This window comes from Rhinolophus sinicus, linkage group LG11, assembly GCF_036562045.2.
Source record: "Rhinolophus sinicus isolate RSC01 linkage group LG11, ASM3656204v1, whole genome shotgun sequence".
Lineage (NCBI taxonomy): Eukaryota > Metazoa > Chordata > Mammalia > Chiroptera > Rhinolophidae > Rhinolophus > Rhinolophus sinicus.
The window spans coordinates 59,276,080-59,288,350 of NC_133760.1; the positions used below are offsets into that span (position 1 = coordinate 59,276,080).

General features: G+C 46.4%; 3 protein-coding genes across 10 annotated transcripts in view; 1 reads left to right on the forward strand and 2 right to left on the reverse strand.

The window, feature by feature from the left end:
• The window catches only part of LOC141567575 (ras-related protein Rab-19-like), a 40,708-nt gene extending 37,042 nt beyond the window's left edge, over positions 1 to 3,666 (reverse strand). Inside the window, exon 1 of the mRNA XM_074315290.1 lies at positions 3,606 to 3,666. The gene's annotated coding sequence lies outside the window, so the exon portion shown is untranslated. The remainder of the gene's footprint in view (positions 1 to 3,605) is intronic.
• The window catches only part of LOC109439797 (uncharacterized), a 58,168-nt gene that overhangs the window by 17,944 nt on the left and 27,953 nt on the right, over positions 1 to 12,271 (reverse strand). For 3 of the 5 annotated variants that reach the window (XM_074315273.1, XM_074315277.1, XM_074315274.1), the window contains 2 exons: positions 1,662 to 1,885; positions 5 to 188 (listed from right to left, as the gene is read on the reverse strand). In XM_074315273.1, coding sequence (XP_074171374.1) covers positions 5 to 188; positions 1,662 to 1,885 — 408 coding nt within the window. Of the gene's footprint in view, positions 1 to 4; positions 189 to 1,661; positions 1,886 to 3,505; positions 3,747 to 12,271 lie in introns of those variants that run through there. The other 2 variants (XM_074315276.1, XM_074315275.1) reach the window with 2 other exon arrangements.
• The window catches only part of SLC37A3 (solute carrier family 37 member 3), a 77,006-nt gene continuing 72,907 nt past the window's right edge, over positions 8,173 to 12,271 (forward strand). For 3 of the 4 annotated variants that reach the window (XM_074315284.1, XM_074315283.1, XM_074315282.1), the window contains exons 1-2: positions 8,173 to 8,293; positions 9,949 to 10,082. The gene's annotated coding sequence lies outside the window, so the exon portion shown is untranslated. Of the gene's footprint in view, positions 8,296 to 9,948; positions 10,083 to 12,271 lie in introns of all 4 variants that reach the window. The other variant, XM_074315285.1, reaches the window with a different exon arrangement.

Below are 12,271 nucleotides of genomic sequence, written 5' to 3' on the forward strand. Positions count from 1 at the left end.
ATACCGATTAGCGTGACGACCAAGTTCTCCGCTCCGTGTTGTTTTATGTCATCAATCCAATGAGGAACGGACGTGAAAGTGCACTTTCGGGTGATGTCGTAAGCGATGATGGCCCCGTCGGCACTGCGGTAATATCTATGGGTGATGGTCCGGAAGCGCTTCAGGCCGGCCGTGTCCCATACATGCATCTGGAAATGGTAAAAAACGGTGTGGCCTCAGGAGTTCCCATGTCTGATGGGAACTTGCTCACTTACGTTGTCTGAAAAATACAGCTGCCTGGGTCTCCCTCCCTCATGTCTAGATATGCAGATTCCGTAGGTCTGGGCTGGGGCCCGCAAATCTGATTTTCCAGTTTCTCCCCAGGGCGAATTAGTTAGGCATTCCGGTTGGGGGACCAGCACCTCAGGGACACTTGAGAGAGGGGGAATCCACTGTCCTGGGGTCTGGTGTTGTTTTGCCTTCTCACCTCAGTCATCCCTTCGTCCAGATTTTGGGGTTTAATCTTTAGAGCCTGCCCACTGATAGTAACACTGGCAAAGGTGATGGCATTGGCGGAACTGTTTTGGTTTCAAAGGACCACTCGGTTAGCTGTTCATGTTTAGGAGTGTCCTCGTAGTAATACCTTCCAAATTACCATTCCAAGCATTGGCGCTGATCTGTACACCCTCCAAAAGTGTCTCAGGGTGTCTGTTCCTTCATACCCTCCCTTTATTTCCAAAATTGATTTTTTAAAGTTTGCAAACAGGCACAAAGCTAGAGAGACCAGAACAATGAACACTCATGTACCCATCTTCCAGATTTAATAATTATCAAGATTTTGCCGTTCTTGCTTCATCTGGTCCTTTCTGTTAATCTATTTGAGGTATTATTTAAAGCGAATCCCAGACCTCATGTCACTTCCTCCTGACTTATATTAATACACAGCCATATTAAAATGGAAATTTCCTTTCATAACCACAATGCCGTTGTCACTGCTAATAAACTTTTCAAAAATCCTTTAGTATCATTTAATACCCAGCCTATATCATAATTTTCCTGTTTGCTTCCAAAATGTCTTTTTACTTTTGTTTTTATTTAATTAGGATCCCAAACAAGATCCATTTATTACATATTCAGCATCACTTTTTGATGTTTTTTTATAAAAGATTTTATTGGGTAGGGGGAACAGGACTTTATTGGGGAACAGTGTGTACTTCCAGGACTTTTTCCAAGTCAAGTTGTTGTTCTTTCAGTCTTAGTTGTGGAGGGCGCAGCTCAGCTCCAGGTCCAGTTGCCATTACTAATTGCAGGGGACGTAGCCCACCATCCCTTGCGGGACTCGAGGAATTGAACCGGCAACCTTGGTGTTATTAACACTACACTGACCAACTGAGCTAACTGGGCAGCCCTGATATTTTCGACTATGTAGAAATTTGACCTTTATATATAGTTATCTATATGAGATACTTAGATTGAGCAATACTTTATGGCTTCTGGGTTCATGAGTTAGTTAAAAGCTCAAATTCCTCATCCCACAATGATAAAAATAAATACACCTATGTTTTTTTCTTGGTACTTTTATGATTTCATGTTTTATATTTAATACTTTTATCCCTTAGGTATGTATTTCGGTGTTAGGAACCCTGGATAAAGAGGGGAAACCGACCCCGTACCCCTCTGACCTTTACTTTCTTGCCATCGACCTCAAGGGGGCGTGTGGTGATGTCCCACTGAACTGTTATCTGCTGTGTCTCTGTGTAGACCCCGGATTTGAAATGCTGCACCACACATGTCTTCCCCACGTTGGTGTCCCCGAGGACGATAATCTTGAAGGAGTAGTCAAAGTTGTCATCTGCTGCCCTGGCTGAGTTGGAGAATTGCATGGTTCTTGCCACCTCGAATGGAGCTAAGAAAGAAAGAAGGAATTCAGCATCTCTACAAGGCGCCGGCACTGTACTGGGCTCTTTGGGTCCTGGACAGGATAAGACAGAGGGGGATCATTCTTTCATAGCACTAACATCCTCGAGGTAAGGGACACTAATTACCGGTCAGGTACAAGGGAGCTGCCCCCTACAAGCCCACATCTGCCTTAGGGGGTTGACACTTTACGGTGTCCTCAGAAGGAAGAGGTTCTACCGCCATTCTCTGCTGGGCCCAGTACACAGTCTGCACTGTCAGATGACAGCATTGATGGAGACCCTTGTCATAGAGACCAGGTGCTCCATCGAGTGTCCAGACAGCAGGAAGATGGCAGAAGAGGTGCCCACAGGAGTGTTTTAACTGGCATTCATCAGTTGGAGGACATGCCGTGCTGTCATCCTGTCTCCATTCCACATGGGAGCAGAGCTCTCAACTACTGAAGGCTGAACAGTCAGCCAGCCGGCAACAGGGACACACAAGATGTGACTGACAAGAAGTCAGTTTGGAAAGAGTGACGTGGCCTTTTTTTCTGGTTTGCACCTCATTTTGCTTGACCAGGAAATTCAGATTTTGAGAACCTTCAAAATAAAAACTGGCTAGAATGTTTATGGCATATTTTACCATAGGTTGGAAAATAACGTTTCTAATGACAGTGTTTCCCAAACTAACCAATTATGTCTGAATCATTTGAGGAGATAATTAAAAATACATATATATTCCTGAAGCTCATCTCAGATCTGCTAAATATATTTTCACACACACACACACACACACACACACACACACACACACACACAGTCTTCAGGTGATTCTGATGACCAGGTTTGGGGAACATTGGCCAACAGATCACTCACCCGAAACTTTATTCCCAGCTCAGCATCTATGCTTAGCTATCCATCGTACTACAATGTCTTTGGTCAGGAGGAACTCACTACGTCCTACAGAATTTATTGTGCGTGCTCAGCTCTAACTTACATGGCTTTGAAATCTATCTCTCTGGGGTTCCTCATGCTAAATGCCAGGTGCCAGCAGATTCCTATTTCACAGGACAGGCCATCAGATATTTGGAGCAGCAAGCATATCCCCTCCAGGTAAATATCCCCACGTCTTTCAGCTGTTCTTCCCGGGATATTGGTTGGGTCTCTTCACCAAGGGTCTCATAAAAACACATGAAACCTAATCCCATTTGATGATGAAATGGGACGTGCGGCAGATTGCTCTTGCCGTGTGACACCCGTCTTCCCTTCCCCCAGGTTTATTCTTTGGTTTTCTCTAAAGCCATAGAGCAGGACAAGTCTATCTCGTCATGCAAAGTGAGATGCACACTAATATCCAATCTGTATGTAAAAGCCCTGAGGTTTAGGTGGGGGAAGAAGGATTCTGTACATTTCTCGGACACCTCTGAAATCACCCATGGCTGTAGGACCCAGCAGACAGAGACATAATCTAAGCACTTTACTTTCTCCCTCTGACTTTTCAAATGCAGGAAGCCATTAGACTTCCGGTGTCATATCTCTATAACTTGAGCTGAAATCTTCCTTCCATGTTCCTCCCCCACCACGGAAGTCCTCAGGTTTCCACAGAAGCCCTCTTGAACTGAGCCTACCTGCCCTGCAAGGAGAAAGCTCGGTGTACACCCGCAGAGGCCCTCCATCCTCCATCCTGCATCCTGCAGCCCTCGCCTTCCAGCTTCACCTGTCGCTTACCTCTGGCTCTCTCGCCTCTGCAAGCAGGTAAGGTTTGCTTTCTCCTTGTTTTCCTTTTCAGCCCTCAGTGCCCCTTCTTCCTGCTGCCTCACTGCGTGGTGGGAACTGTAGTTCTGTCCCCAGGTGTCAGGTTTGGTGGCCTGAGAAAGTGAAAGGAAAGCCAAGCCCTGCCACTGCCCTTGAGCCTGGAGCTACCTTTGAGTACAAAGTACAGGTGAGGCGTTGGCCAGCACTCCTGCGCACTCAGCTCTATCTCCAAACATTCGTCACTTTGCAAAGCCAAAGGAAAAGGACTAGCCAGTTAACTCTGCCAATACCTAGTAAGACACCCCCACCCCACCCCGTTCCTGCTTCCTACTCACTTTCTCTTATTCAGCCCTGGGCCCAGATTTTTTCTGGTGTTCCTTGTTTGGCTTGAGGTGGGGGTGTGGGATAGTGGAGGGGACACAACGTAAGGATACAGATGTGGGGCTTGAGTAATTTAATTGTTTTGTGGACTTGAATAACTCTCTTTGATGAGCCACTGAGAGAAAGGAGGAGATCCAAAGAGGCGATTAAATATCAAAAGAGCTTTGAATTTGTACAGGAAGAAAGAGCTGGAAAAAAAATTTGTTTCTCTCCTTCAAAGACTCTACCACAGAACGAAGGTTAATTTCTTGATCAGAGAAAATAAAGAATTTATTAATCCTTATGCTGGCATTATAAGCACAAAGCTGAGGTGAATTTTCCTTACCTTTTCTTCCCCTCAGAGTCTGGAAGAGTCACTGCTTCTCATAGCACAGGGACTAGATTTTCTCCACTGTATATTATAGAATGTGCCATGCAGGCAGTTAAGCTATAGGCGGAATATGCGAATAAGAGACATCGGGATTCATAAAATATTTAAATTGGTATCGTGTTTTCAGACCATGGGCTATTACAGACCTATTAATGTGTCATGAAATCAATTTTAGTGGGTTGCAACCTGCATTTTTACAGAAGAGGTTAGGAAAAAAATTCGGAATGTATCCCATGTTGTAAGGTCAGTATTGTTTTGTGAAATGTTTGCATGAGTTGTACACGTGCGTGTGTATATGGGGCTGATGTAAACTGTATTTCTTACTGTGGGTTGAGGTCTAAAAAGATTGAGAAGCACTGAAAAAGAGTACAGTGTGTTCACTATCCAGGAACACTTCTTTCTATGATTCCTTCAGATAACCTTTCAAATATAATTTATCTCAGTCCAAATTCCATTCACAGATCAATTTTCAGGAACCTGTCTTTTGGGTAAGATAAAGCTGAGTCTGGCAGGTAGAGCAAGAAAGCAAAAGACAGTGCCACATGCCGCTGCTGCAGACTTCTGTTTTGAGAGCCACAGTCATAGGTCGGCATCTTGGAAATGGAATGTAGGTTAGGACCCACCACAGATGTACTGGCGGGGGCAGGAAATGAAGCCCGTTAGATGTCAATGTCAATGAGCTAGATGTCAAATGTTTTCTATTTTTGGTAAGAGTTACTGTTAAAGCAAAAAGTCAGCTGCCTCCGACCCAGCACTTGGAGAACGTCTAGAAGTAGGAATCCAACGGTAAAATGTCTCGATGGTAATGGAAGCCAAGGAGAGATTCCGCCTCCCCCTACTCCCACCCTCTCCACCAACGTGACTGTAAGTGCAAAGAGCACAGCTTGGGCTTTGGGGAAGAAGACGTTCTGGGTGGTGGTGACCAGGTTATACACTTATTTTATATACATGCATATACATACAGGTACACATACACATATATGTCACTATATATAGTTTGCCATTTTAACCATTTTAAGTGTACAGTTCAGTGATAGTTAATACATTCCCAGTGTCGTGCAACCCTCACCACCATCTATCTGCAGAACGTTTTCATTATCCCCAACTGAAAATCTATATCCATTAAACAGTAAATCCCACTTTCCCTTCCCACCAGCCCCTGGAAACCACTGTTCTACACTCTGCTGCTATGAATTTGATTACACTGGGTACCTCATATAAATGGAATATATATATATATATATTGTGTGTGTGTGTGTGTGTGTGGCTTATTTCATTTAGGATAATGTTTTCAAGGTTCATCTATGTTGTAGCATGTATCAGAATTTTCTTCCTTATTAAGGCTGAATAATATTCCACAATATATTTTTTAAACAAAGTGAAACCCTTGTTGCTCACCCTGATATCATATTTTCCCAGTTCCATACACCCTTAGATGACTGGAACCAAAACTACTTCTGCAGTGTGTAAATTCCCGTCCCTCCCTTTTCTTTCAAAATTTCTTTCTGTGTCCTTTTCAAATATGCGTATATCATTATAATGCCTAAATAGGCTGTGACCAGCCTCACAGATGGGCCAGGACTGGCAGCCATCACTGCAATGCAAACATGCAGGTAGACAGCATCCCTAACTCCCAGTTCCTGTGGAGGGCAGGAGCCTAACGTCCCACGGTGCCTCGCTCCATCTGCAACAATAGCTCCTGTCCTAAAGATATGAGAAGTTTGTTTCTCCTCTGGATAAGCTAGCACAGGTCGTCTCCCCAATTACTGTGATGAAGTTAGGAGGAACTACGTGTGACAAATGCCCTGTCAATATCCTGAGGCCTGGGGCCTGGTGAATATCCTGAGAACATGCTAGTAATTGGTTGCATGGGCTTGGTTTGCTCTGTACAGGGGAGATTCCTCTCTGTCTTTGCAGCAATCTTTTACCTGATTTAAAGCTTTGTCAATAATAACACTGTTTCTGAGATCCCTTTGGAATTCCTTTCAACTGAACATTACATCCCTCTTTGAGTATCTAAAGGGCTCTGTCTGAACATCTCTCAAGACACAAATTCTATTCTGTATACATTATCGTCCCTTTTCTATCTCACCCCTTCTTTCAGATCTTAAACTTCGTTAGGGCAGGAATTGTTTTTATCCATCTATATTTCCTGAAGCACCACAGGAAAAGAGGGAAAAAGTGCTGCGAAAAATGAGGCTCAAACTGCAATCTGCCCTGGGTCACAGCTAGTGATTGAAAGAGTCAAATTTGAATGCCAGACCCCCTGACTCAAAGCCCATGTTCTTTCCACCAGACTATTCCATGCTCCTTACCTTACATTCGTCATGATGATACGTATTCAGGAAATCTGTAAGACTGAAAAAAAAAACACCCCACCGGTTTTCTAATGTACTATTCCATGTTCCTTAACTGTTGTCACAGAATAGACTAGCGATTGTCCCCCCCCCCCCGTGTTTTTTCTTGAGGAGAGAAAAGTCTGTGAGACTGTGTCTATTTGGGACTTTGTTTATCTCAATGTTTTATCTCACGTCTCTTTGTCTGGTCTTCAAAAGATGGTTTGCAGCCAAAGACGAGTAAGATTTCCACGTGGGAAACAACTCAAGCCAGGTGGAACCCAGCGGGGACCCCAAAAAAGAGCTGTTTAGAAAGATCTGGGAAGGGGCCTTGCCCCCCCATCCGCCTGCTTGGGAAAAGCCGCTGTTGGTTCTGGCTTTCCTCAATTGTGAGAAGAGTCTTTAGAGCGATAAGATTAAGCTCTCTCTGTTCCGCTCTGTAAAACAATTTTGACATGTAATAATTGTCCCTCAAGAGAGTCAAATACCTCTCCTTAAGCACTTTCTGCTTCCGCTCTTTAAAGATCAACATAATTTGTTTCGGTTATTTTTAAAACGTGATAAATGAGTCTCACAGACCATGTCAAAAACAATAACATTCCCTTGTGTACTTACCAATAAAAACCACCATTAGGCTCAAATCTGGGCTCCAGTCTTTCATGACTGTGAGTCCCCTGGCCTTCTGAGATTTAAACTACATTAAGTCTTTGTTTCTTTCTTTCTTAAACACTTAACCCAAAGCCGCCCCTTCTGGCACCCTCACCACCAGTGTTGTGCTGGACGCGACACTTACCTTACGTTCTTTATGATAATACGGATTCACGAAATCTGTAAGACGGAATAAAAAACCCACCGGTTTTCTAATGTACTACCTTTGTGAAGAGGTTTTCTGGGTTGGGAGAGTTTCTATTTTAAAAATTATATTTCCTCCACAGTTGAAAGCAAGCCCAGAAGGGTAGAGGACCTTCGTTGAGTTGTGTGCTCTAAGGCCTTTAATTTTTGCTTGAGGCTGCCAGGACCTTAACCCTCATTTCTGGGTGGGTGAAATGGGATGTAGAACAGTGAATGACACCGGGAGACTAACAGCCCTGTGAAATGGGCAACTGTAGCTAATTAAACGACAACCAAAGCTTAGACTCTCATGGTAGATCAGTAGCAGCACATTACTTTCTGTAAAAACAAAGAGCAGAAAAAAGCTATTTTGTAAAATGACGACCTGTACATCATTTCTCCTGATATTGTATCTTATCTCTCCCTCACTGCCTTTTTCCTAACAATCCTGGCCAATATCCGAACCGCCCCCGCCCCAGCAGCGGGGGCCACAGAGGCCTCCCCCACCTCTGGAAGCAGCCCGGGTCCACCTCGCCCGCCTGCCCTCGCGGTAGGACTACAACTCCCAGCATGCTGCGGGGCAGGCGCGGGTCACGTGGGCGCCCGGAAACCCTGGGCGCGGCGTCGAGGTTGAGGTGGCGGTGGAGGCGTCCAGCAGGCGACGGAGGCGGCGGGCGGGCGAGGGTGTCCAGCGGAGTGACCGGAACGGGCAGAGAGAGCGCGGCGATTATTGCGGGTCTCGGGTGTGCAAACCGCGGTCGTGGGGTCCGAGCCGAGAAGGGGCAGAACCCCGCGTGGGGCGGGAATGGGGGCGCCGCGCGGGAGACCCGGTCCTCGGGGCTCCGGGAGACCGGAGGGCGAGGCGGAGATGCCGGTGGGCGGGGGCGACGGGCAGGGCCGGCGGGTCTCAGGCTCCTTCCACCCCGGGTCGGGCCCGTGGCCCCCGGGTGCTGCGGGGCCTCTGGGGGGCGGCGAGGACCGCGCGGGAGGGGGGCGGGGGCGGGGGGGCTTCTGGACCTAAAGGAGAGGGTGTGGGGGGGACAACGGGCTTGGGTTTCGGTGAGTCCCGCGGCCTCAGGCAAGGAGTGCGGTCAGTTACTTCCCTCGTTCCCGCAGAGTTTGCAGAACGAGGTCTGGTTATTCCCACTGTTGACAGAGGATAATGGGAATGTGTCCAGGGGGCTTTTGGCGATTCCCGAAATGTAAGATTGTAGGTGATGTCACGCTAACTTTTACTGAAACCTTAACACGGAGAAGCGTATGTTCCCGGGCTGAATAAATGTCGTTCTTAATTGCCATCTTATTTCTTCATTGTCTTGGTGCTTGAATGATTTCTTTCCCGTTTGTTGGACGTTTACTGTGTGCCATGCTCTGTACTAAGACTCTGTATGTACAGTTATCTTATTCGGTCTTTACATGAGGAGATTGAGGTTAAAAGGAGTTAAGTGGAAGGTCTTGGATCCCAGCTTGAACTTCCAGCGCCCTTGTGTGGGCCCCGTGTGGCTTTAGGTCACGTCATTCTCCTATGTGTCTTTGATTTCCTTCAGAAAATGGCCCAGAAACAGTACTTTTATAAAATTAAAGTCAGTGCAAAGTCTTGTTGCTTTCCAGCTGTCAGGATCAACTGTGTTATTGAACGTTGTGTTTTGTCCCTGTTTGCCAGGGATAAGTAATGTCACAGCAATGACTGTTTACTGGAGTATAAGTCCTTTTCAAGGAGAGGGAAAGATTTTATCTTGAAAACTAGTCTTTGTAATATGTTCAAAATACGTAGGAAGAGTGTGGTTTTGAGAACCCTGGAATAAGATGAGAGTATTTTACAGATAAGTGCTGGGGATTTTGCATCTGTGGTAATTAAACAGTTTAAGACAAGAGAAAAATTACAGAAAGACAGGAGTTTCGAATAAAAGGATTTACGTGGTACAGGTAAACGGCTTCAAATGAGAATGTGGGATAAAAAAGACACATGTATAAGTGTCGAGAGCATTGGGATGCTAAATTATACTAATAGGTGAACTCAGCTGTCCATTTAATACTTTTTCACCTTCCTCTCTATGCACTGAGGACACATAATCTTCATACTTTGCAAACATAAACACTGAGGTCTGGCGAGTGAAGTAATTGCCCATTTAATGCCTTCTCATTTGGGTGTAGTGTGTAAGAGAACCACTATTGCTAACAAAGTGCGTTATTTTTCCATCCTGGATTTACAGGTATATCTCTAAGGTGAGATATTTCTAATTACTGTGTTTTACCCAACTTGGGAGATTTTGTATTTTAATCTTTTCCTCTTCTGCAGTGTAACCTAGGGGCTAAGGGTCAGGCCTGGGTATGAGTGTTCGCTTCGTCTCTTAAGAGAAAGCTATTCCTTTGTAAAATCTGTTTTCTTGTTTGTAAGATGTGAGAACTAAATGCAGTCATACCTGGCAGACGCCTGGCACAGTGCTTGGCCCTTTGCAAGCAGCCGGTGTTGACCGTCGGTCAGAGAATTCATCATTCCAAACATCTTGATTGATCATTCTCAATGCTCTGGTAGGTGCTCGGGGTACACCGTGTTCCCCGAAAATCAGACCGGATCTTGTATTAATTTTTGCTCCAAAAGACGCAGTAGGACTTATGTTTAGGGAATGTCATCCTGAAAAATCAGCGAGGGCTTATTTTCCGGTTAGGTCGTATATTCAGAGAAACACGGTAGCTGCGGACTTAACACAGGTAAAGCCACAGCTTTTACAGAGTTTACAGATGAATGATAAACTTGTAAGCACTTAAACCAGATTGGGAGAAATGCTGTGAAGGGAGGAAACAGAGAAATGAGAGGGGTCATAACTGAGGGAGACCATTTCAAATAGGGTGATCCAGGCAGGTCCCCCTAGAAGATGACATTTGAGGACCAGCCAAGAAAAACAAAGAGAAAACCATTTGCAAAGAACCAGGAGAAGCATTTCAGGCAGCGGAATGGCAAACGCAAAGGGCTCTGTGGGTCCGGCACAAAAAGCATTAGGAGTGGGGTGATTGTGGTGAGTGAGGGCGCGGGGCAGGTGAGGGTGAGGCAGGGTGCCAGGAGTAGGAAGGAACCGTCCCAGCTCCTCACCCGATCTACTGGCACAGGATGGGGAACCACCAGATGTGCAGTAGGAAGGAGACTGCAGTGTGGCAGCTGTAGGTGAAGATGTGGACGGTCCCCCAACCTCTGATCAGTGCAGGAAAAAAGGGTGCAGAACAGTGTGTGTCATGTGCTCATTTGTGCACGTGTGAGTGTGACGAGGCTGGTCCTGGAACGTGTGCAGCCTGGGATGTCCTGTTGGGAACCTGGAGTGTGTGAGTTAAGGTGGAGATCGGGGAGTCCTAGTGGAAAGCTGGGGTCCAACATGAAGGAGGGAGGAGAGCGAGGTGGGAAGTTTAAAGAGAGACGTGTGAAATCGTCTTGTCTCAGGGGTTGAGCGAGCAGAATGACGAGGGAAGTGCAGGCTTGCCGGACAGCGTTGCCTGACCTTTGTGGTTTGTGGTTTTGAATCTAAAAAGTGAGAGCGGCCTGTGTGTGATTCTTTTCTCTGGCAAAAATCAACTGCTTGGGCGCAGGGAAGGAGGACACAGGTACGAAGAAGAAAAGTCCCATAAAGGAGACAGTTTAGATTCTAAGTTGGTGCAGCAGGAAATGAGGACGAGAGGAGGATAATGGGTAACGGAAAAAAGGGTGATGTGACCGAATTGGGAGCCTCGCTGAGGCACAAATGACTGTTGGACTGTGGAGTGTGGAAGGCAGCAGTTTTCTGGAAGGAAGGGATGTTTGAATTCATTTTGGGAGGTGATTCAGTTACTGGTCATAACAGGGAGCGGGTGTGGACATGGAGTGGGTTTCTGTTGTGAGATAGAGGGAGAGCCTGGTGGTGGAGAGGACAGGGAAGCGGTAGAGGACCTGCGTGGATGTTGAGGTGACAGGCAGTGGTGGGGGGAAGGTGGGGCCGGAGCTGTCTGCATGAGGGGCGAGGGCCGAGGTCAGTAGGTGACAACCGGGAGTGAGTTTCAAAGAAGCTGGGGCTCTGCAAGGAGAAGTGGATGTGAGACGAGAGTGCTTCTCCTTGAGAGACCCCAGAGGAAGCGGGCTTATCTGGGGGGCAGGCAGGGTTCGCTATGATACAGCACAGTTTATTAATGGCGTGTTAACCGCATGTCTAGATTTTCAGGGAGCGTGGTAAGAAGGTGGGGTGCGTGACCACTGGGCCAGATGAGGAAACAGCAAGGTAAACAGCCTGCGTTTGATTAGCAGAAACTTCCCGAAAGCAGTGGGGCTTCTTTGGCATTTCCACGTCTGCTTTAAATCTCTGTGGTCAGTGGCCACTAAGGTTTTAGGTGCTGAGCGTGGAGAGCTGGTGGGAATCACAGATCAGTTCTGTTTGTGATGCCCAAGTGTCAGGCTGTGAATTGGCTGGTGAGAATCGCTTTGTGCTCTGAAGTAATTGCAAAAACTACTGGATCCTAGTGCAGACCTGCTGAAGCACAGCTTCGGGGCTGGGGCCTGGGAATTGCATGTTTGGGAAGCGCTGTGGCCCATCCTAAGTGCAGCCAGGATGCAGACGCGTCCTCTTTTTTCAGTGGAGGATACTAAAGCCCCCCAACGTGGGAAGGACTTGCCAGGTTCATATTGTAAAGGGCCCAGGCAGGGCAGGTTTAACCATCCTGTGTATGTTATTTTCATTTATTTTTAGGACATTGCTGAATGT